The sequence below is a fragment of the Haliotis rufescens genome, unplaced genomic scaffold (assembly GCF_023055435.1).
Source record: "Haliotis rufescens isolate VD_foot unplaced genomic scaffold, xgHalRufe1.0.p SCAF_6, whole genome shotgun sequence".
In the NCBI taxonomy this organism is placed as follows: Eukaryota; Metazoa; Mollusca; class Gastropoda; order Lepetellida; family Haliotidae; genus Haliotis; species Haliotis rufescens.
In genome coordinates, this window is record NW_025964334.1 from 30,297,683 (window position 1) to 30,321,606 (window position 23,924).

Sequence of the window (23,924 nt, forward strand, 5' to 3'; positions counted from 1 at the left end):
TCTCCACTGGGCACCACCATTTTGTTGGAAGCAAATGCAAGTGATATGCGAAGCTGAATCTGATTGGTCAATAGGAGAGCCATAGCAGGAACATAACTTGTAATAGCCACTAGTGGAATCGAGCCCAGAAATTCCAGCCTAGTTCAGCAAGGTTGAAAACTGGACTTTTACAGTCAGTTAACTCCCTAGCCTCGGTAAAGATGATTATTATATCAAAAATTGTACAAATGTTACACAATGATATTGGTACTGTCAAAGATTATGGTTACTGACATTTTTTAAAATATAATTTTAAAAAAATCTTCTGAGAAACAGTACAGCCAGGAAAGCTGGAACTTTGATGAATTATAAATACCATCTTTTGTTCACATTTGTTAAAATCATCTTCGTTTAATCATAACTAGCTATTTTGCATCTTGAATTGAGCTGAACCTATATTTTAGCTTACACCATGATTCCACATAAGGTTGCAATGTTCTGTACATTTTGTCTAAATCATTTCATAAGGACTAAAATGCAAGGAGATGCTAAACATGGTGTAACCTTGTTGGTTGTCTGTCACACTCGCAGTAATTGTAGCAGTATGACAAGGGGTACATGTGATTTTATGCGTCCCGCGTCCCGGATGTTGGTTGGTTGGTTTGTTGTTTAAAGCCGCACTGAGCAATATTCCAGCTTTATGACGGCGGTCTGTAAATAATCAAGTCTGGACCAGGCAATCCAGTGATTAATATCATGAGCATCGATCCACGCAATTCGGATCGATGACATGCATCAACCAAGTCAGCGAGCCAAACCACCCAATCCCGTTAGTTGCCTCTTATCGACAAGCATAGTCGCCTTTTATGGCAAGCATGGGTTTCTGAAGACCTATTCTACCCCAGATCTTCACGAGCCGGAGGACCACATCTGGCCCTCATCATACTGCTACATCAAATTTATCTTACCGACATGTTTTAATCTACCATTGTAAAAGAAACAAAACAAATTCAAAATTGATAGAAATCAGTTGTTCGATGGATCTGAGGTTATCTTGCCATGTCACGTGACTTTCATTGACTCAGGAAAAGCATGCAGCTTTTTGCTTCAAGTGGGTAGAAGGGATTTATTCTCCTGCTCATAAATCCATGTGCAGCATGTAATCTTCGTGGCGGGGTATAAGGGATTTATTCATCTGCTCAGAAATTTATTTCCCTCCCACTTGGGATGCATAGTATTTAATCAAGATCACAATGAAATAATCAGATCTCGACATTCTTACATTGAGGTATGATAATACTGCTTACTTCAGGTCATCATGATGTTACTAGCCAAGTCAAACAGCCCTTTGACCAGTTGTGTCAAGCAGGTGTTACCAGTGACTAGCCAGGGCAAACAGACCTGTACAAGTGACTAGCCAAGTCAAGCAGCCTTGTCACCAGTGACTAGCTAAGTAAAGCAACCATGACCAGTGACTAGCCAAAGACACAAATCAGGATGATAAGTTTGTTTGCTTTTTAACATCACACTCAGCAATATTCGGCAGCGGTCTGTAAATAATTGAGTCTTGACCAGACAATCCAGTGATTGACATCATGAGCATTGATCTTTGAAGTTGGGATAAGATGACATGCATGAACCAAGTCAGCAAGTCTGCCTACCTGATGTTGTTAGTCGCATCTTGCAAGAAGCATTGGTTCCTGAAGACCAATTCCTACTTACAGATTTCCACCCTCAAATGCTAAGTACTGTAATGTTTGTCAGCAATAATCCTAATTCCTTTGCTGGTTGTAAAAACAGGAGTTGCTTGTATTTCAACTTGTTTCATTTGTAATAAGACAAAATGCATCAATTCATTCTATAGTTTTACGGGCAATATATGTACAATTTTCATATTCAGCAGTAAGACAAAAGGACCTATATCAAATCTTTACAAACCTTCACCTCAAATAGAATGTTATTTGAATGTAGTTAAACAGTCACGTAACTCAAAAGTAACAAAAGACCATGGTCAATAATAGATATAAAAACATACAATATTAAATGCTCATATTTTAACATATAGTTGCTGCCTTGGAAACATTTCAAATGTTATCAACATTTTATCAACAGATCAACAAATCAATTACATTTCATGAATCCCCCCAGGAGCAATAGCACTACAGCTCCATCTCATCCCTAGGACCAGCCTAGAAACATTAAGTTTATTAAGACCCAGGATCACCATACATGGACCACCAGTGAGTGTAGGGAAGGAATCGAAGACTGCAGGACATTAAGACCCAGTTCCACACAGGGTTATGACAGCCAAATTCTTTCGCAGAGATTTACTATTATTAAAGCAACAAGATCGCTTTGTGGATTGGGACACAGATGTAGAGTTGAACTTGACTTCTTTAACATCACCAAGAGGTTTTTATAGTTGGTCCTCTGTAACATCTCATGTAGGGAAGAACTTGACGACTTCAGTAACATCAGACGAAGGGAAGAACTTGATAAGACTTGAACAACATTACATGTGGGGAGGAACTTGATCAGAAATAGTCTGGGCCATTGAATGGACCTGTAATAGTAAAATGTTTTGTTGAATAGCATGGAGTAGCTAATAAATTAAATATCCATCAGGAATATCAGTGCATATCTCCTCCATTGCCTCTTATAAAGGTTTAAACATAACACATTATATATACATATTTGAATGGGCCAAGGGACCTAACTATGGAAACCAAACAAATTGGTGAACAGCTCTGACGAAAGAAAGATTAACTCTCTCAAAGTAATTACGTTAACGTGGTTAATGTTCAATATGTCATAGAAAGAAGCGACAGGGTTTATGAAGACGCCTCAAATGCCCCCACCGCGAGGTAGAGGTGGCCCATCTGGCCTCCCACGGACTTGCAGGGTGGAGGTGTTTGACCCGTGGCTTGTGACCGGCTGACTGGCGGTACTGTCATAGCCTAGGTCGGTAGACGCATGCTTCTCAAAGCGGTTCAGAGCAGGAAGATCATGATCAGTTGAGAAATCCACGGAGAGGCAGTCTTCTTTTAGAGATAGGGCAACCTCCTCCTGTAAATGGTCAAAAGCAATACAAATTACATGTCACAACTTTAATTTGTAGGAACGACATTATTTTTTGACGGTATTAAAGGTCTTACTCTTTATTGCGGACATTTATACAATTTAGATTAATGTCTGACTACAGACATTAAGAACTTAGATCCGTGTCAGGATTCGCTGCCCATTGGTTCGAATCCCAGATTATATCGTATTATGACCCTTGCTCAGTCAGTCCCATGCCCGTGTGGGCATCATCAGGAATATGGTCACAATACAACAATACTGCCTAAACTACGCCTGTGTCAAACCAACATCTCATGTGGAAAGTCAAGCCCTCTTGTGCTGACATCGTACCTGATCAAGGATCAAAGCCGACCTTCTGAGACTAGCCTCGACCTCGTCCTGGGCCAAGGCCTCCGCATCCAACTGAATATCTTCATAACGGCCCTGTTCTCTGACAAGCTGACCTTCCTCTGCAACCCTGTAGCAACCACAGATATAACATACATCCGGTAATACGATAACTACTATAAAGTGTGCCTTTAATAACCTTGTTCTCTAATGCCACATTCAGCACTATTCCATCTATAGATAGCGGCCTGTAGATAAAGGAGTCTACCAGAAAACCAAGTGACTGAAAATGTTACCCAAGCCGTAGGGGTATGATGACATGCGATCAACTAAATCACTGAGCCTGACCACCCGATCCATTAAGTCACCTCCTAGGACCAGCAAAGGTTCTTGAGGACCAACAACATGAAGTAACGGAAATTGTGTCCATATTTACCCCTAAATGCTCAACTTTTGTATTTTGATTTAGATCTCTCTTTTTTCCAGTGATCGAATTAACGATCTGAATATTCTTAGTTTTGCTTGACACTCACTTGGTCGGCCGTTTTAGTTTGGATAAACTATATGTTAAAGGTTGGTCATTACAGTAACAAGTATCCAGTTACAGAAGAGTTTGTCATAAGCCCAAGATTTTCATCAATTGATATTAAAAACAGCTTGATATTAAGCAATGTTTATTGTGTCTTATTTTGTTTCTGTAAGTCCAAAATTGAAGATTAATAGTTTGGGTCAGTGTTTTTTAGATGTTTTTTAAGGGGGTGTCCATGTTTGCGTCTTTGGAAAGAGGATTGGGAGACAACACTTTATAAAGCTCGTAAACAATTACTCAAATGTCATCTATTTAGGGGTATATGTGTTTAGACTTCCTTTTTAGCATGTTTTTGTATGATATCTCAAAATTTACTCAGTATGATCATGTTCCCATCTCTCAAAACATTGGCACGATTAGGAAATGCATTATCACTACACAGAAGTCTTAAAATAAACCGTTTGTATATGACGTTTCCAAGTTTGCAAGGGATCTAGAACAAGCAGATATAATCTAAACCTTTAGAAATTTTAATGACAGCTTTAGGGTGAGTAGTACAAATGAGAATTGGACTTCATTTCAACACTTGCATGTTACGGACTTATAACAACTCCTACAAACATGGCTTATCATTTTTAAACCAATATTCTGGTTAGTCGAAGTGGGCCTTTACTGAACATCGTAATAAACTTTAAATTTAATAGTCACTTAGTTTTAACACGTGACGCCTAATATAACATTTATATTCAATATCTCACCTATCCTCCTGACATCGTTTTAGCCTCACAAAATCAAACTGCAGACTCGTCGACTCGGACCCGCCGTCGTCTGCCGAGTCGTCCAAATCTGTAAGTGACGTCATCGAATCGTGATGGCAACTCATGTCCGAGACTGACTGTCGTAAATCCAAACGGGAACCGTAAAGGTCATTCATTGACCTGGAACCCCTTAGATTGCCTCGATGATAATGTTCATCATCACTCATAGCACCCAGCACAACACCAATATCATCCAAGTCCAAACCGTTCCTCAAGTCTCGATAGTGTTCCTCGAAGCGTCTCTGCTCTGTCGTATTGTCATCAAAACTGTACAGAGATTTATCCCGTGAAGAATAAAACACCGGATCAGTTAAATTCCCTACGGATCTAGACAGATTTCTCCCGTGGCTCGTTTTCGAAGCAAAGACGTTACTGTTCTGAAAATCCAGCATTTGTGATTTGGTCCCATTGGCTGAAGCTCTTTTTAAACTGACGTGAAGAAGATCTGTGACATACTTCAATTTAAGCTCACTGGGAAGTTTGCTAACTGATACCTCCCGAATTCGGTTCACTATCGAATCGTAAGGATCGTCATTCTCCACTACGTCTATGCCGGACTCAGAACCGGTCATGTCCTGGACAGGTGGAATTTGGCCCTCTGGGAAATACTGACTAGATTTCACATCATTTTGATCAAACGTAAAATGCTGCACCGCTTTATCTGGGTCATCTGGCGTAAATGTCACGCGCACAAACAGCTCTTTACCTTCATCCTGAAACCCGTTGGGTTCCTCTACTCCTGACTTCCGGAGAATGAAATTTTCCGAATGCAATGTCAACCTAGCATTACTGCTGTCTTTCGGACCATGTTTCTTGTGTGATTTGTCGTGGGTCGTGCCTGGCAGTGTTTTCGTATGGTCGGATCTATACCTTTTCGGTTTAATGGGTTTCCCATCGGATGTGGTTCTGGGCATACTGCTGTGTTTACTGGTGTTCTTCGTGTACAGTTTCGGCTTGGCTTGGCGTGGTTTGCTCATTGGGCTGCCTGGGCCCATTGTTTCTTCTTTCCACTCAAACGCGGCTGTTACCAGTTTGGTCGGAAGTCGTCTGCTTTTCAGCAGTCGTTGAAGAAACCTTACCCTGAAGTTATAAAAAAGTTTATTATCCACAAGGTTCAAAATAAGCGATTAAGTTAAATGAAGGACAGTGTAATGAGGACTTCACGAGCTCAACGACGTTGTTGGCTTTTTGCAGACACTATTGTTTGTGCAATGTTTAATTAGTTTGTTTATTGTTTAACGCCCCTCTCAAGCTAGCTTTATAATCAAGTCTGCATCACACAATCCAGTGATTGACATTATGAGCATCAGTCTACACATTTGGAACACGAGGACAGACATCAACCAAGTCAGCGAGGCTAACAACCCAATCCCGTCTGTCGCCTCTAACAACAAGCATGGGCTGCTGAAGACCAAGTCTAGCCCATATCTTCACGGGGGCAATGTTAAGTGACGTTGCAGTAGAAGCTGACGTGTATCGACGTCATGAGTACACATCTTCCCGCATCGGCTCACTCCAAAGAAGACTACTTCTTCACAGCTAATTATCAATTAAGAGATGTTCCTTATGCCTGAAAATTGTTTCCGAGGCCGAACGTGTAACTTTGAATCGGCGACCTGTAAATAATCCGAGTGTGGACCAGACAAACCATCGATTGATATTATGAGCAACTCTGACAAGCAATCAAACCAAGGAGCTGAGACTGACCACCTGATCCATGCAGGCGCCGTACGACAAGCTGATTACCTATTCTTACCCTGCTCCCCATAGGGGTAGCTATACATTACCCATTGTTATTTTCTAGAAAGAATATGCAACGTACCACAAGAAGTAGGAACTGTCAACAGTACAAAGATATGTCTCTGACGTCAACCTTTATTGTTATATCGTGATGTAATGAACAATGGGTGACGTCATAGTGTTGTAATTGTCCTCCACGATGAGGCTATGTGGCATCATACAGCTTCAGTTGATCACTGCATAGATTCGATAAGCATATGTACACATGTCAGAAACTGATGTAACTACACCTTCAACCCAATAGGTAACATGGATGCATATCATTGCCCTCGGAAGCATTGTAAAAAGATTATTTGATCTAGCTTCAACATACAATCCCGAACAATAAAGTCATTGTAGATGCATTATTAAGCCGTTTTTCTTGAAGGGTCTCGCCATGGAAAGTCACATACTTGCAGGCCTCACCCCGGGCATACATGTCCTTGAAAAACATTGACTCGCTGTGAGGTGATTTTAATTAAATTATTACTTTACAATATATGTATATTTCTAGAAAATTAATTTATTATTTGTCATGTGAAATGTTATTAAAGTGTTTTGTGTTAAAAGAAGGTAGACACCTCTCAAATAAACTCGGCACATCCATAGGACACAAGCTATTCTATGTGACAGCCAGGCATACTTTGCACTGAAGGGGTTAACACTATATGTGTACATAATATATGGATTCCCGTACAAGGTAAACCGGGCACAACAGATCACAGTGTAACACATATTAGTTTGCCCTATATCCCTCGAATGCTTACAAGTAAAGAGAAGCGCTTAAGACATACATTCGTTTTGCAACTCAGTGGGTGAAGTTTTAATATCTCGTCCCAAACATCTTTTTGTTGTTGACTCAACATAATTGATAAATACTACTGGGCTCAAGGTAAGACTCGGTTTCTTCAAACCACGAGCAGAAATAAATTATAAAACGTCGACGCCGGGGTACAGGTGTACATGATGAAGGAAATGCGCTCACGGTGACTCAGCAGACGGAGTTGTTTCCTGGACGGAATAGCTTCTTAGAACTGACTGGTTAGGAACCAAAGTAAGAAGACATTAATTTGACAACAAAAAGTGTAATTATTTAGTCTGTTAACTATAATACCTTGATATTCACAGCCTCGCTTAAAAGTGCTATTTTGGTACCAACTTCACAATCCTCAATTATGCAATGTACTATAGCTCCGTTCTGTTTTGACAACTATTTATAAAAACGAATAGATATATAATACACTGCATACATATTTATGAAAAAAGAATAGAGACATAATATGTAAGGCAATGGAAAGAGCAATTTCACCGATGTGTGCGTATGTAGATGCACAATGCTGTGGGTTATTATTTTCATGGTTATGCTTTCATACAGACGGATGAACCACCTGAATCAATGGGCATAGATTCGAGGTATGATTAAGTTCTAAGCCTCACATAGAAGGAATTGCGTAATAGTGAAATCGTTTGTTGTGGACATTACATGTAATATGGAGGTATATCCACAAAAGTGTGAGTAAATTGAGTAAAGGGTTTCGCTGTTACAAGTCTGGGATCTGTGACCTTTGGAAACTGAACAAATTTTAGGAACTTATCAATCAACACTCGTTAAAGTTGATCAATTAGTTATTCTGATCTATAGATACTCAGCAATATTCCAGCTATATGACGGCGGTCTAAAAATAACCCAGTTTGGACCAAACAATTCAGTGACTGATATCATGAGAATCGAACCACGCAATTTGGATACGATGACAATCATCAACCAAGTCAGCGAGCCTGACCGGCCGATCCCGTTAGTCGCCTCTTATGACAAGCATTGTTTGCAGAAGACGAATTTTAACCCAGATCTTCACTGGTCTCGCAAGTACTTGAATGAATCGATCCTCAGTAACTTAGAACTGTTTATCTTATACATTGTCAACTGAATGAGCGAGTGGATTTGCTTAACGCCGCGCCCAGTAATGCTTCAGCTACCTGACCGTAATTAATCGAGTCTTGGCCATGTGGTTGCACTGCAGCGTGAACGTCAGAGACACGGTACGGTCACCTGAGAGACGAGACGATTGGCGGATGACTCACCTGAGAGCCAGGGAATGTGCCTTCTGCTTGAGTCCCCTGTCCACCCGATGTGGTATGTCCGAGTCCAGTTTGAGGATGTGCTCCTCGCGGGGAGGGGGGTGCTTGTTGAGGAAGCTGATGACGGCCTGCCTCCATTCGGGTGGTGTGTGAATCAGTCTGTTGGGGGACATGGGATCAACTCTCTCTTTGAGACTGTCAGGGAGGAACTTCAGGACCTTCTTGTACCAGTGGACTGACTAGAATGCAAAACTTACATGAAATAATCTACATCTCAATATAATATTATCTTCTGTAATGGCGGACACACAAAGAAGTGGAGCTATATTGAGTAGGCGTGTCAATAATGTTTTCATCAGATAAATGGGTAAACCTGTGTTCAGCGCATGACCGTTACAAGATTCTTCTTACCTTTTCATACAGAAGGAGAAAGACATGGACAGACATGTAAATATCTTGGAGTCTCTGCAGGTCCTCGGCGAATGGGCTGATGACATCAGTCAATTGCTGTGTGACGTCACTAATGTCGCAGACAACTTGCGCGTTTTCTTCCGCCAAGCGTCGCAGCTTCTGCAGGGTCTCTGTGGCTTGGGTCAAGAGGTCCTGGGGGCGAGACGGAAGACGTTGATTGAAGAATAGGCATTTGCACAAAAACATTTCCTGCTGGCATACACATACACATATAATTGTTCAAACTGCAACACTTGGGAGTTCACCGGAGTTCGTGGATGACTTGACGTGACCCCGACATAAGAAGAACTTATGACATACTGAAGAAGAACGCTATCTCCCCTTGGCGTCATACAAGCAGACACGGCACCTACTGAAGAAGAACCCCTTCTCACTTTGGCGTCATACAAGCAGACTCAGCGCCTATTGAAGAAGAACCCCTTCTCACCTTGGCGTTATACAAGCAGACACAGCACCTATTGAAGAACAACGCTATCTCACCTTGGCATCATACAAGCAGACACAGCACCTACTGAAGAACAACGCTATCTCGCCTTGGCGTCATACAAGCAGACACAGCACCTTCTGAAGAACAACGCTATCTCACCTTGGTGTCATACAAGCAGACACAGCACCTACTGAAGAAGAATACTATCTCCCCTTGGCGTTATACAAGCAGACACAGCACCTATTGAAGAAGAACACTATCTCACCTTTGCGGGTTCATACAGCGAGGTGGTGAAGTGCGTCCTGTAGAGTTCCGCCTGGCTGAGGGTCTTCCCGATGGCTGGGTGGTCCTGAAGCTGTGGCTTGTACTTCTTCACTATAGAGTGGTGGATCTGGACAGGGATGTCGGAATAAGTCACATCATTCATCGGACATACAGCTTAAACATTTCTTAAATCACTTATTGTGGGCGAACAATGCCTTTAATATCATTTCAGTTATATCACAGCTGTCAGCTTGACATGGGAGGAAAGCCCTAAGTGAAGCAGGTCTGTGTCACTTTGGTGATACCCGTAAGTCAGGGTATAATATTGAAATACTGCTCAAAGCGGCATTAAAGTCAGTCGCCATATACTGGCTGGCAGATTCAGTGTTACACAAGATCAACCATCTAGCCGTGTATCTCTCTCACCGTCGTAGACCTCTCCCGACACTTCTGGACCTGGTGGGTTACGTCTATCCTGTTCTCAGCTGCTGCCCACAGTTCCCCGAGTTCCTTCTGGTCGTCTGTGAGCAGACGATAACTCTCGCGCAGACGACTCTCAGCACTGCGCAGTGTGGTCATGTGCACCTGAGCGAGCAGTCCATGCGTCTCGGGGTTCTCCAGGAGGTACAGGGCCTGCTTGCACTGCTCGATTGTGTCATCAAGGCGAATCTCCCTGTAAAAGGATAATTATTTAGGAACTTTCTGTTTTCACACTGTGTATATTCCCAACAGGGTACAATGTGTAAAGCTCCTTTGATATGGTTGATATATTATTAAAAGCGGTGTGAAACCATACATACTCAACAAACAAAAACAGGAAACATACAATTCAAAGTTTATTTTGACTGTGACAATGGCCTGGTTCTCCCTAAAATGGATGGGTCGTCAGGTGATGTCCGTGACTGGCGGCTGTAGACGTGCCCTGATGGCTGGATTACTGATCATGTTTTCAATCACTGATTTGCCTGAGCCAGACTTGTTTATTTACAGGCCACTGTAATCCGTGAAGATCCGGGGTAGAATAGGTCTTCAGCAACCCATGCTTGCCGTAAAAGTCGACTATGCTTGTACTAAGAGTCGACTAACGGAATCGGGTGGTCAGGCTCGCTGACTTGGTTGATGCATGTCATCGTATTCCAATTAGGTAGATCGATGCTCATGATGTCAATCACTGGATTGTCTGGTCCAGACTCGATTACTACAGACAGCCGTCATATAGCTTAAATAATGCTCTCGCTCACTCACTTCAGAAACGACATGTTTGTTTTGTATGTTGATTGTTGTAACAATCGAGTCCGGACCAGCCAAACCGGAATGGATATGCATGACTAGTATGTTGGTAGCATTGTATGTAGTCTCACTTGAGTATGGCTTGATACTGCTGCAGCTGTTCCTGCCTGAGTCGCAGCAGCTGGTCGGAGGGTTTGTCTGCCAGGTCGTAGTCCTGCAACAGCTCCATCCGGTCCTTGATGGCAGGCAGCTTCAGGAGCAGATCATCACTGGCCTGCAGGCCTGGCATTATAGTCTGAAGGCAAGATTAGGCGACACTTAACTCGGTGTATTATATTCTGGAGGCGAGATCGGTCGACATTTATTTGTGGGTATCATTGTCTGGAGAAGTCACGATGTGGCTGAAATATTGCCGATTTAAATACTAACATACTCATCCATTGTCTGGAGGTGATATTTAACTCGATGTATATCACCTGGAGGTGGCACTGGACGACAGTGTAACGCATATATGATAGTCGTAAGGCAGGAATAGGCGACATTTTAATAAATATTTATAGATAGCGTCGGAAATAGACAAAATTCAGCTCAGTTCATGCTAGTCTGGAGGAGAGAATTGTGAGTTCTAACTCAGAAAATCATAGTCTTGGGGCGAGCTTACGCGAAACAGCTACCTGCCTGGTATTCTGTATTTTGTGCAGGTCAAGCCGGTATTATCGCTATTATCGCTATGGTACTATTGTATAATATCTAGGTCATAAATCAAATTATTATTCTATTAGTCACATTTTGCTGGGACCGAAGAGTAGCCAATGTTCTTTATCTCTAAAATAGTAGGTTGCGTGTCACAGCTTTGAAACATCAATATATTAGTAACAAATGTTATATTTGGGATAACACTTTCTTAGTAAAGTACAGATTCTCGTACTTTTTGGGGTTGAGACCCGTCCGGGATTCGAACCCACACTTACCAGAGTGAGGCACCTAATCGCCAGCACTCAAAGTGGGTGAGTGGGTTAGATCACTGACTTTGGGTGCTGGCGATTAGGTGCCTCACTCTGGCAAGTGTGGGTTCGAATCCCGGACGGGACTCAACCCAAAAAAGGACGAGAATCTGTACTTTACTAAGAAAGTGTTATCCCAAATATAACATTTGTTACATTTGACCACTTTCTAAATGGCATTGTGTATTTAATATATTAGTCAGTTGGCCACCAACGGAAAAGAGGCTTAGTTTAAATTTTCGTTCCCATATTTTCCTGTATACCTTAAACCTTTTCTATTGCATAAAGGAGGTATCTGTACACAATTTTCATTGGGTAGTAAGCTTGCAAGTGTGTGCGTGAATTTTCAGGGGGTCGAAATTGCATAAATTGAAGGAAAAATGCATAATTTGACAAAATTGGCTGTAACATTTTTACTCAGTCATTAAACTATCCAAATTATGTCTTTGATTTCAGGTAATGTGTTCGGTTATCTGAATTTGGCAAACATTTTGTTTCATATAACTGTTATTCTAATTCTCAGTGGAAACATTGATAAAAATAATGTTTTTTTACTTCATTTTCAAATCTTGTGAGTAGGTAAAACACTTATTCCATTGAATTGTGACAATAAAACCACTATAACTGGGTATTAAAATCTGCCTGAACCATTGTACTATCCTATACAGAAAACAAAATGAAAATATATTACATAGGGGATGAGATATTGTATACAATGTTACCCCACCCCCGAAAAACCAATTTTGACGAAAATTGCTTATTGAGATATGGTGGTAGATTATGTTGATGTAGTGGATAAGTGGGATAATTGCAACAATCCTTTAAAACATCAAAATAGTAAACTCAAATTGAAAAATGATGTTTCAAGTTTTTCTGTGAACATCTACGGTGGCCATCTTGAATTTCAAGATGGCCGCCATTTTGACCTGTTTTCAAAATCAGCATGCCATAATATGCAATAACAAGCAGGAATCATACGATACAACAAGACGAGGCCTGGTGTAAGTATATACTATGTCTACACTGTCACCAGCTGTTGCTTACATGAGCATAATCCGCATACACTGGTATACAATTGGCACTGCTGTGGCAGAAATAGGTCAGTCGTAACACGTGTGTATGTGATCACGGGGTGTTCATGAATGTAATCTTGATCTGTTTGCAATGTGTACAGAGCTGTGTGCTTATGACCATGAAGTCGGGTAGCTCTTGGTCCGCCTGAAGGTACTGATGAAGACAAGATACGGGCTGTGTGCTGTTGTCAGCAACATTACATTGGAACTTTTTACGAAGGCACTTTAAACATTCATTTTATCTAGGATAGGCCGAACGCGAGCATGAAACCGGAAAAATGCTTTAGACCAGAAATGTACACTTGGTCGGAAGTGAGCACTGGACCGGAAGTGAACCTTATACGTGACATTAACACTGGAAATCAATCAGTTGATGGGATATGAAACTTTGATCGGAAAGAGTCACCACGCCGGGATTGAGCATAACTTCGTAGTCATGAGTCTCCCTCATTTAGAATAACACTTACATTGTGGAAATAAAGCCATGCTTGGTGATTGTAGTGCAGTGACCCCCCGAACTCCCCTGTGAGGTTACTTGGGTCGATGTAGGTGATGAGTTCACGCACAGTCTTCACCAGGATCACCTGAAACACGTCACAAGACATTCTTCACGCTAGCATAGTCACAGCTAGTTGTGTACGACAGAAAGTAGCCACCTCCTTGATCAGCCGTATTAAGTCTAATCATATTAAGGATATTACTGGCACCTACAACTGCACAAGAGTTAAACACACGACGGTTCCTTCACGTCAGCATCACCATTGTTATTAGAAACTGCACGACAGGAAGTAGCCTCTTTCTGTATCAGCGGTCTTAAATGATTGCCTATTAAGGATATCAAAGTCCTGCACAGGAGTTTAAACCCACCTTAAATATAGACACATTAGTGAACTTTTTGCTGGGTTTCAGTCCGAGGAGCTTCTTCAGCTGTCGTGACCTGTCCTTGGACTTGGGTTTCACACAGTACACGGCAGCTATCCGGCCTCTCTTCCGATGCTGTAACAAATAGTCCACATCAGTGTCGATTGCATGCTCATCATACCCTTGAGTCATTTTGATGCGGTCGGGTAGCCTAGTGGTTAAAGCGTTCGCTTGTCACGCCGAAGACCCGGGTTCGATTCCCGACGTGGATACAATGTGTGAAGCCCATTTCTGGTGTCCCCCGTCGTGATAATGCTGGAATATTGCTAGAAGCGGTGTAAAACCATACTCACTCACTCCCTCACTCACTCACTTTAGTCATTTTAATCAGATGTTTTTAACCTGCACATACTTTATAAATTATAGTTTTCTACTTCTCGTTCATCTTCGTAGCTTGGATTATTATCTGTTTCTGACTATGGTTCTGATACCAAGGTCTAATCAGACCGACCTGAACTTACGGTGACAGATAGGTTTCTGGCACACATAAGGGACGCAACTCTGCACAGCGAAACGCGGTGCCTTTGACGACTGGATGCTGCTTGTAGTGAGCAAGTTAAAATGTAACGTCGCATCGGCCACGATGGGATACGATGGCATGCATCAATCAAGTCAGCGAGCCTGACCACCCATCCCGTAAGTCGCCTCTTACGACAAACATAGTCGCCTTTTACGGCAAGTAAGGGTTTCTGAAGACCTATTCTACCCCGGATCTTCACTACTCCTACCTCAACTGTCTGTATGGACTCGACAAAGGTTGTGACATCCCCCTTGGTGGCGTTGTGCAGGTCTATGAGGCAGGCGACTGACGGGGACGTCTGTGACGTTACCATGCTGAGGTAGTGGAGCAACAGGGCCACCAGCTCACAGTGTTCCAGCTCGCCACACTTGATGCTGACCAGGGGCACGCCGAGGCCGTCAGTGCCGCCTGCAGGAGTGAGTGAAGGGATGAGTGGGTTTGTGTGTGTGAGCAAGTAATTGAGAGAAAGAGTGACTGGGTGAGTAGGTGGTTAGGTGGGTGAATGAGTTGTGGTTTAAAGCCACCATATATCAAAGGGTTTTTTTAAGCAAATGTACATTAGGTTAAATGCACTAACACTCGTCCAACGGATTCTCAAAGGATTTGTCATAGGTAAGTCGATTTCGTGAAAACTATTCAGACGATTCCAAAATTATTACATGGCACACGCCTGGTTATCGAACAGCTTAGATTTACAAAACCAGTACTGATACCAGCTATCGCATTTATATATGGTGTCTGCTGATGCCTGATATATTATGTACAGTGCTATCTGCGCAACTTTCTACAAACCGATGCTTTTAAAAAAACAAGACGTGATGAAGCTAAGGCGTCTTACCTGACAAGACGGCGGCACCTCTCTCCAGCAGCGTCTCCGGTACCTGAAGTCTGGGTTGTGTCATCGCCTAGTCTGGGTGAGAGAATATAATGGCGTATAAACACAAACATAAGGCAATACTGACGTCCATCCAGTGACGGATAGTCATAAGAACCCCGTAGTTACAGTCAATTCATTAACATCATCATTGATAGTAGCAGCATCGTCTTCATCCCAATCATCACATTGTTGTTTGTGTTCTTGTTATAATTATAATTATCAACAGATAACAACAACAAAAATGCAAGAGGGTCCCTATGATCTCACATTATTACTGTTGTTGTTGTTGTCGTCGTCGTCGTCGTCGTCACAATCATCGTTATTATTTTTGTCGGCGTCGCCGTCCTAACCATCATTATTATAAGTTGTATAACTATTCTGATCATTAGTTAAAAAAGGGTGCTTCGTATTTTTCATCATCATCCCTACCGTATAGTGAAGGAATGAATGAGTGTTTAGCGCTGCTTTGAACACTATTCCAGTTATTGACAGCTTGATCTGAGAGGAAAGCCCACTTTGGTGAAACCCCCGAGCACGGGTATGGCGCTGACAAATCTAGAAAGATAATCGGGGCGACCCCAGTTATCAGATGTAGCGATGACCATATACAGTGTGAAAGCAAGCATGAAATGGGTGTGGAAATTATATACTAGTGGCGAGGAACTTAGTAATATCATTTTAATGCATAATTGAAACGGCGACTGATTCCTGTCCACCTGGCAATATTTGAGACTGGTCCTGCCAAACCAGTGATTGACATCATAAGCAAAGACCAACGATGTTCCACGATGACATGCAGACCACACATTGTAACTATTAATCCTCGATTCGTACTTACACTACAAGACCTATTCTTAAACGTGCCAAAGGTGTGGGACATAATCTCAATGTCAGTGTTGATTTTGTTGATGATTTTGTACTGCTGGACGGTACAGAAATGAGTGTCAACCAAGCGAAGTGCCATATCAAATCGGCCCAGACTCGGTTTTTCAAGGAGAGGCTATCTGAACGACCACTGCATCGAGTTTATGTGTGGTGCGTTGAGAAGATTAGCAACCCTGCAGAGTCCTTCGCTTGGATGAAGTCGGCTGGTCTGAAAAGGGATACAGAAGGCTTTCTGTTGGCTGCTCGGACCAGTCACTTCCCACTCGAAACGTCAGTGTGTGATTTTGCATCAAAATGTAAATATGAAATGTAGATAATACAATGAATTTAATGAGTACACGGTAAACACAGTATCTAAAGCGACATGATGGAATGGTTCGATCCTTTTATTACCGTCTCCGCAATGCTTGTGGTTTTGACACAGGGGTCCATCCATGGTACGACCCGGAATATGTAGAGGGCGTCATGGCAAATGATCAATACAAAATTCTTTGAAATAGGCCCGTATACAGCCCCAGACGTATCCAGGCCAACAAACCTGATCTTTATAAATCCAATAAAATCATTTATATCATTGAATTTTCTGTCCCTTTTGACACTTATGTGATTGACAAGATTCAGGAAAAAATGGCAAATATGAAGACCTCGCTTTCGAAATGTCACGCTTGCAACCAAGTAAAAAGTTGTCCGACTCTCTATTGTTCTTGGTGCCTTAGGTTTGGTACCTCCCAATCTCCCATGGACTGACATTGGGAGAATACCCGGGTTTGCTACCAGGAGTACAGCCCTTCTGACAATCTGGGTAATGCAGAAAGCTGCAGTGTTGGGGAGTCTTCACATTCTCCGAAAAGTTCTGGGTGGGTTTGACTAAGCAGCACTTCCTGGGAGAAGTCCCATTCGCTGTCTGGGCTGCGTGCAGAGGGAGCAAGGGCCCTGAGCTGATGATGAGCCTAACCAGCCTGATTGTGCCAGGATCACCCAAACCCTCTTTATTATATTTTAATGTGTACATCATCATCATCATCATAATAATAATAATAATAATAATAATAATAATAATATTATTATTTAGCATGAACTCCTTATGTTCATATACAAACACAAAATCTCAAAATACAGATATTGCAATGCACAAAAAAATCTTTTTTTTCTAAGCATAGCAAAAGTAATACGATGAAGTTTTCAAGGCATTTTCATTGTTATTACACATCACCTTAAAAAACTACATTAGCTGGGATATTTCCAAAATGTACCAACAGTAGTTTTCTCACATTATCATTAAGTGTGCAAATTAATATTTGAAAAACGGAAGTCGCCGTCTAAGTTCTTATATTCTAAGTGATGTTCAGACAGCTAAATATCGACCTGAGTTGTTTTTCAGCTTTAAAAGACCAGCTCTTTATCTTACAATAATGTTTCTAGCGTAACTCTCATACATCTGGCCTTTACTCTAAGATATACATCACTCTGGTCTTTCCCCCTACATCAGGCTGACGTATATACATGTATACATATACATATGTACTGTACTAATGCTCAAAATTGCCTTAAACTCACTCACTCAATCAATCACACTCTCTGTCCATTACAGTTGATATTCATTATCAGACTGTATTTAGTAATTTAATTTATTATATTTATATTATTTATAATGTTAATACAAATATCAAACCAAATTTAATATCCATGTTTAAGTCTAATAATAAAGAAAAAACATTTGAGCGTGAGAATACATAGCGGAAAGTATCTGTTGTAAAAGTTCACGACCGAGAGACTGCTACGAATTCCAGGTAACCCAAGGTTAAACCGACATCTTCTTAGACTGATACACGCATTAATAAAATATGTTTTATTTATTTGATACCTATACCTTGTCTAAAATTGGCTCGTCAAGCCATCATTAATATGATAGCACGGCATTAAACTTGCACCAGCTGGTGGGCGACGCTCGATGAAACAAACCATGTGTTCAGGGAACTGTTATTTCATCCCCTGACCAGGTGGCTCATAGTGGGTTACAATACGATACATGATACATGTGGTTGCAGGTTCGCCTTTCGTCGTGGAATTTTCATGTGAAAAATTCTTGACTTTAACTAGTCGAAAAATAAAAAAAACAGTACATGCTAATTAATTGATATAGTAATTTAATGATTCAAAGTAAGAATGGGACGGGTAACTCGGGTACACTGGTCGGGTGGGTCCTGACTAGGAACCGGGTACCCACAGGACTACACGTGATAGTCACGTGATATATTGTTTAATGACAAAATTATCTAAAACTCAATGGTTACACTATAAGTCACTAATGTTCCCATATCTTTCTGACAATGCACCCATTCCTTCTGACGTTTATATGTTTGAATAAAGATAAAACTTCAGTGTATGCATGACAAGATCGTTTTACACGTGTATCTAAATACGTTTTGCCAAGGCCAAGTTCAAACTTTTCCATATCGGACAGTTTGTTCCTACCTCTAAATATCTACAACGGGTGCCCGGGTAGGGTCGGGGTAATTAGGTGGTGGGTACCCGGGTAGTAAATTTGGACTCGTCCCAGTCCTAATTCAAAGTAAACCTCAGGTCTTACTTGAAGAAAGTAAAACCTCAAAGGAGGTCCTATACTCAGAAAGTAAAACCTCCCTATGTATATTCAAAGTCCCTCCTGGCTTACAACATGAGTCCAAGTACTTGCTGAAAGAATAAAAATCCGTGTGAGCAATGGGATGACGTCACCGGAGGTTTATAACAGAAGGATGGAAAATTCACAGATCTGAAACCATTGTGTTTGATCACGGACATGCGATCAGTGCAAAAAATCCAATCATTTACGCAGCAATGAAAGCGGATTTGTGACCACCCGAAAGTCGCCTTTTATGGCAAGAATGGGTTGCTGAAGACCTATTCTACCCTGGATCTTCACGGGTCCAGGGCCCACTTGCATCTAAGCGCTAAGATGATCGTAACTACCATACTTTAACAGCACTAAGATCGCTTTGTGCAAGTGGTCCCTGCGCGACTAATGAGGATCGGGTAATGACAATGCTTGACCTTGTTTGTTTTGTCATCGAAAATTGTTTCTCATCATTGCTCTTGCTATCAACCAGTGTGTTGTCCAGACTTAAATCACTTACAAGCCGTGATATAGCTGGAATATTGCTGACTGCGGCGAAAAAACAACATCCACTTACCCATTCCCAAAATATATATATGTAGGAGTCTGATTGATTTGATGAAATAATCTTTCGGGTTATAAATTCATTCCTTTCGTTCCGCACTATGCACAAGACAGATCACTACAGTTTATTTGTATATACTTATACATGTACATATACATATATACTGTAGTGTAGTTTCATGTGTATGCTTTCATTTGCAGATTGTATAACTGAAAAGAATAATTGAAATAATTACTTCTAAATCTTATCAGTCGGGTAAATAAGAAAAGGGGGTATATTATTCAGTTTGTTCAGCTCCACATATCTTTCTTTTTCTTGAAAAAAGGAATTAACAGTGACGCCGTACAGGCGTGCGAGACAAAACAGCTGAGCGCAAAAGTATTATCTTTGACCATATGTCAAACTGACACGGAGAGCTTCGCGTGTCACGCACTGAGCAACCTCATTAAATGTTATCAATATACTGGAATAAATTTCAAGCAGATGCACTCGTGATACCGAGGACAATTTTTTGCATCATGGTTCTACGAAATATGATCACCCCTATCGAACAGCCATGGTCTGTACCAAACAAAATCACCCACCATGGTCTCCACCAAACATCACCCACCATGGTCTCTACCTACCATGACCCACCATGACCTCTACCAAACATCAACCACCATGGTCTCTACCAAACAGCACCCACCATGGTCTTTATCAAACACCACCCACCATGTTCTCTACCAAACATCACCTACCCTGGTCTCTACCAAACATCAACCACCATGGTCTCTACCAAACATCAACCACCATGGCCTCTCCCAAACACCACCCACCTTGGTCTCTACCAAACATCAACCACCATGGTCTCTACCAAACATCGCCCACCTTGGTCTCTACCAAACATAACCCACCTTGGTCTCTACCAAACATCACTCACCATGGTCTCTACCAAACATCATCCACCTTGGTCTCTTCCAAACATCTCCCACCATGGTTTCTACCAAACATCAACCATCATTGCTTCTACCAAACACCACCCACCATGGTCTCTACCAAACAGCATCTCCCAAACAGCACCAACCACCAAGGTCTCTCCCAAACAACAACACCCAACATGGTCTCTACCAAACATCAACCATCATTGCCTCTACCAAACACCACCAACCGTGGTCTCTACCTAACCATACCACCCAACATGGTCTCTACCAAACCATACCACCCACCATGGTCTCTACCAAACATCACCCACCATGGTCTCTACCAAACATCACCCACCATGGTCTCTACCAAACAGCACCACCCGTGGCCTCCACTAAACAGCGCCCACCTTGACCTCTACCACACATCAGACAACGCCAGAAAAAAGGCTGGAATGGTGATCCCTTCAAAGTGGGATAAAGGCGTAGGGCGTTCAGTTTCAGTTATTCGACTCGATTGCATCCAAATTGATTTTCATTGCAGTAGAATATCAGTCAACAGGTCACACCAGTACACAGAGTTTACATACACAAGCCACTGTCCACACAGCGACAGGGGATGTCTGTTTCGTGACTAGGAGGGAGCAATATTAAAGGGATTGTCTGTTTCATGACTAAGATGAGTAATAATTTAAAGGGATTGTCGGTACCATGACTGAGATGGTTAATTATTTAAAGGGATTGTCTGTATCATGGCTAAGATGGGTAATTATTTAAAGGGATTGTCGGTATCATGACTGAGGTGGGTAATTATTAAAGGGGATTGTCTGTATTATGACTAAGATGGGTAATTATGAAAAGGGATTGTCTAAATTATTAAAGGGAATTACTTTATCATGACTAAAATAAACCAGTCAGTAAAGAGACAATCTGGACCCGATGAATGAACACCACGGTACGATGGCTCTCACTAAGCAAAGTCACAGTGTCGGAAAGCGCTGTCCATTTCAGTTGACAAGCATATAGGTCATTGGGGGTCAAATCTGGAGCTATAAAATAACCAGTCATTGACTAGTCCTCTTTTCTTTCCTTTTATAAGACCCATTGGGTTTCCGGGTAAGAATATAGGTCCCCAGCAACCTATTGTATTTAAATGTTTGTCGTAAGAGGTGACTACATGGATCGGGTGGTCAGGCTCGGTGACTTGGTTCTTGGCATGTCATCGGATTCAACTTGCATCTATCGATGCTCATTATGTCATTTAACTGGATTATCTGATTCAGACTCGATTAATATTTATCTGACATGACAGATTAACTATAGTCATATGAAAGAATCGGGTGGGTTTTTTAAACTTCTTTTGAGTAGTACACTTTGAATCCTGGGTTTTCTTATGCACCATCTCATCATTTGCAGAAACAAAATCTATTTAAGATCTATTATAAATAAAATAACCCTGTTAACACTGCTTGTATTTCTCGCAGAGAGAATTTTCAATATTTGCCTCATCCATAGAGTTTACGATGACTGTTTCATGAAGAGATGATGAGGTTAGTACTTACCTGACTTACGAGATCTAGACAACGATGTAACTAATACCATAACAGTCCCAGCATATAAAAGAACATACAAACCTAATGCCTGACGCAATGTGAGATTTAATCACACTATAAAACCTACGCAATGTAGTGTTTCTCAGTTTCTGGCACATCGACATGTCCTACCAACATCACGATATAGGTCAGCATCGAAGCCAGTGCATATGTGTGGATTATATCAATCTTAAATGCCACGACACGAGGAACAAAATAGACAAAATTGTGTTAAAATCTCTAAAAATGAGTAATATACCTAAAAGCGTCAATTGCGAGCCAATATGTTACTTACCATGCCATTTTCCTGTCATTCAAGATATTCTTATTTTGATGCTGGCTTTAAGCCTGTTCAAACATCGGTCACGTGAGCAACAGGTAGCCGACACCTGCTGCACAAGCCGTGACGTCACTATTGATTTTCGTGTGTCGCATTGTAGTCATGAATGTTGATATCCATAAACATACCACCATAGGCAAGGGCAGCTATGCCGGAGCGTGCTCATTTCAATGAACGAGACATGATGAAAGTATCGACAAATCAGCCGGGGAAGTTACCTGTGATCAATAACGCTTGAATACTCGTGTAGACAGAAACCGTTAGAAACTGCAACTCACCACTCATGAAGTTACTTTTCTTAACGCTTTGTTGATTTAAAGCATGTCAAAGTAAAATGATTTTGTCTAATTGAGATCATTTGTATTAATTCGGTGGAAGATTCGTTCGATTGAAGCAGTTGCTTTTTAATATATTTATAATAAATGTTTACACTGATTGAGTATGGTTTTACGCCGCCTTTGGCAATATGACGGCGGGGAGACCAGAAAGGGGTATGCATATTTTACCCATCTGGAGAATCGAACCCTGCCCTTCGGTGAAGTGGACGCTTAACCACTTAAGTACTAGTAGTCTGTCTTCCAGAATCCTTTGATCGTAGGTTCGAATCCCTGATCATAGGTTTGAAACCCTTGGGTTCCATGCGTGTGCTCGTATGGGATTGGCCGAAGTGGTTAACGTCCTTTAATTATGCGGACACGCCACGTTATAACCTAACTACATTTCAAACTCACTCGTTTCTAGATCCGACATACATCCCGAGAATGATCACCATGTGGGCGTAGATTGCGTTACAATTAATATATACACGACGTGGTTTTATGTGTGTGTCATATGTATCAATGCTGGACGAATGTGCTAGTGAGTTGGGTTGGGCGACATTTTAATCATAAAGCATATTAATTGTATTTAAGCTACACACGTACGACACGTTTAAGTCTGTATATAAACATCCGCCTGTAACGTAACCAGGTGTGAGAAAGTTGCATACAATTAGGTATATTCGAGAACGTTCAGATTTGATTACTTCTTGCTAGTCTGTTGTTTTCGCTGCAGTCAACAGTATCACAGTCACCTGTGAAATATCGAATCTGTGACACCTAAACCAGTGGTTGATATTGTTAGCAGCATCTCACTATGATACGCAATGCTTGATACGCCAAGCATGACAACCCGATCCAATTGTGTGGTCTTACACGACCAGCAGTTGTGTGCTAGGGAACTGTTTTATCCCAGGTCCCCACGGAGACTACATTTACTATAAGGGAACTATTAAAAAGGGGGTGCGACTACCACTACGACTGCGATTACCACTGCGACAAAGACTACGACTACGACTACGACTATCACTGCGAGTACGACGACTAAACCGGAAATTGGTTAGCAGCAACTACCATTTTGTCGCTTGACAGTAAACATTTTGATTTCAGCCGAGCACATGGAGCATGATTTACACAAGTCTTGAGCCGTTTAAATCACTATATTGAACTGAATGTAACTTATATCTTGCACAGAAGGGCTTCTGGGTCTTAATCGTTGCAGTATTAATTTACAACTCTCAATAAAGAGTACAATATTTATATCTTTACTGTTGACGTCATTTTTCCCGATAAAGACGAGTCGAAACCTATTATATGTGCTTTACAGCGT

The 23,924-nt window shown here is 41.5% G+C and overlaps 1 protein-coding gene across 1 annotated transcript; it reads right to left on the reverse strand.

The window, feature by feature from the left end:
* Positions 1 to 1,789: 1,789 nt before the first annotated feature.
* LOC124141026 lies at positions 1,790 to 22,321 on the reverse strand. The gene is made up of 14 exons (XM_046508878.2): positions 22,233 to 22,321; positions 15,341 to 15,412; positions 14,711 to 14,910; positions 13,929 to 14,057; positions 13,529 to 13,645; positions 11,116 to 11,279; positions 10,181 to 10,427; positions 9,756 to 9,881; positions 9,004 to 9,195; positions 8,596 to 8,831; positions 4,675 to 5,814; positions 3,391 to 3,517; positions 2,838 to 3,045; positions 1,790 to 2,542 (listed from the first exon to the last, which is right to left on the reverse strand). Exons 2-14 carry the CDS (start codon positions 15,402 to 15,404, stop codon positions 2,514 to 2,516), a joined length of 2,979 nt encoding a protein of 992 aa, XP_046364834.2. The 5' UTR covers positions 15,405 to 15,412; positions 22,233 to 22,321; the 3' UTR covers positions 1,790 to 2,513.
* Positions 22,322 to 23,924: the final 1,603 nt, after the last annotated feature.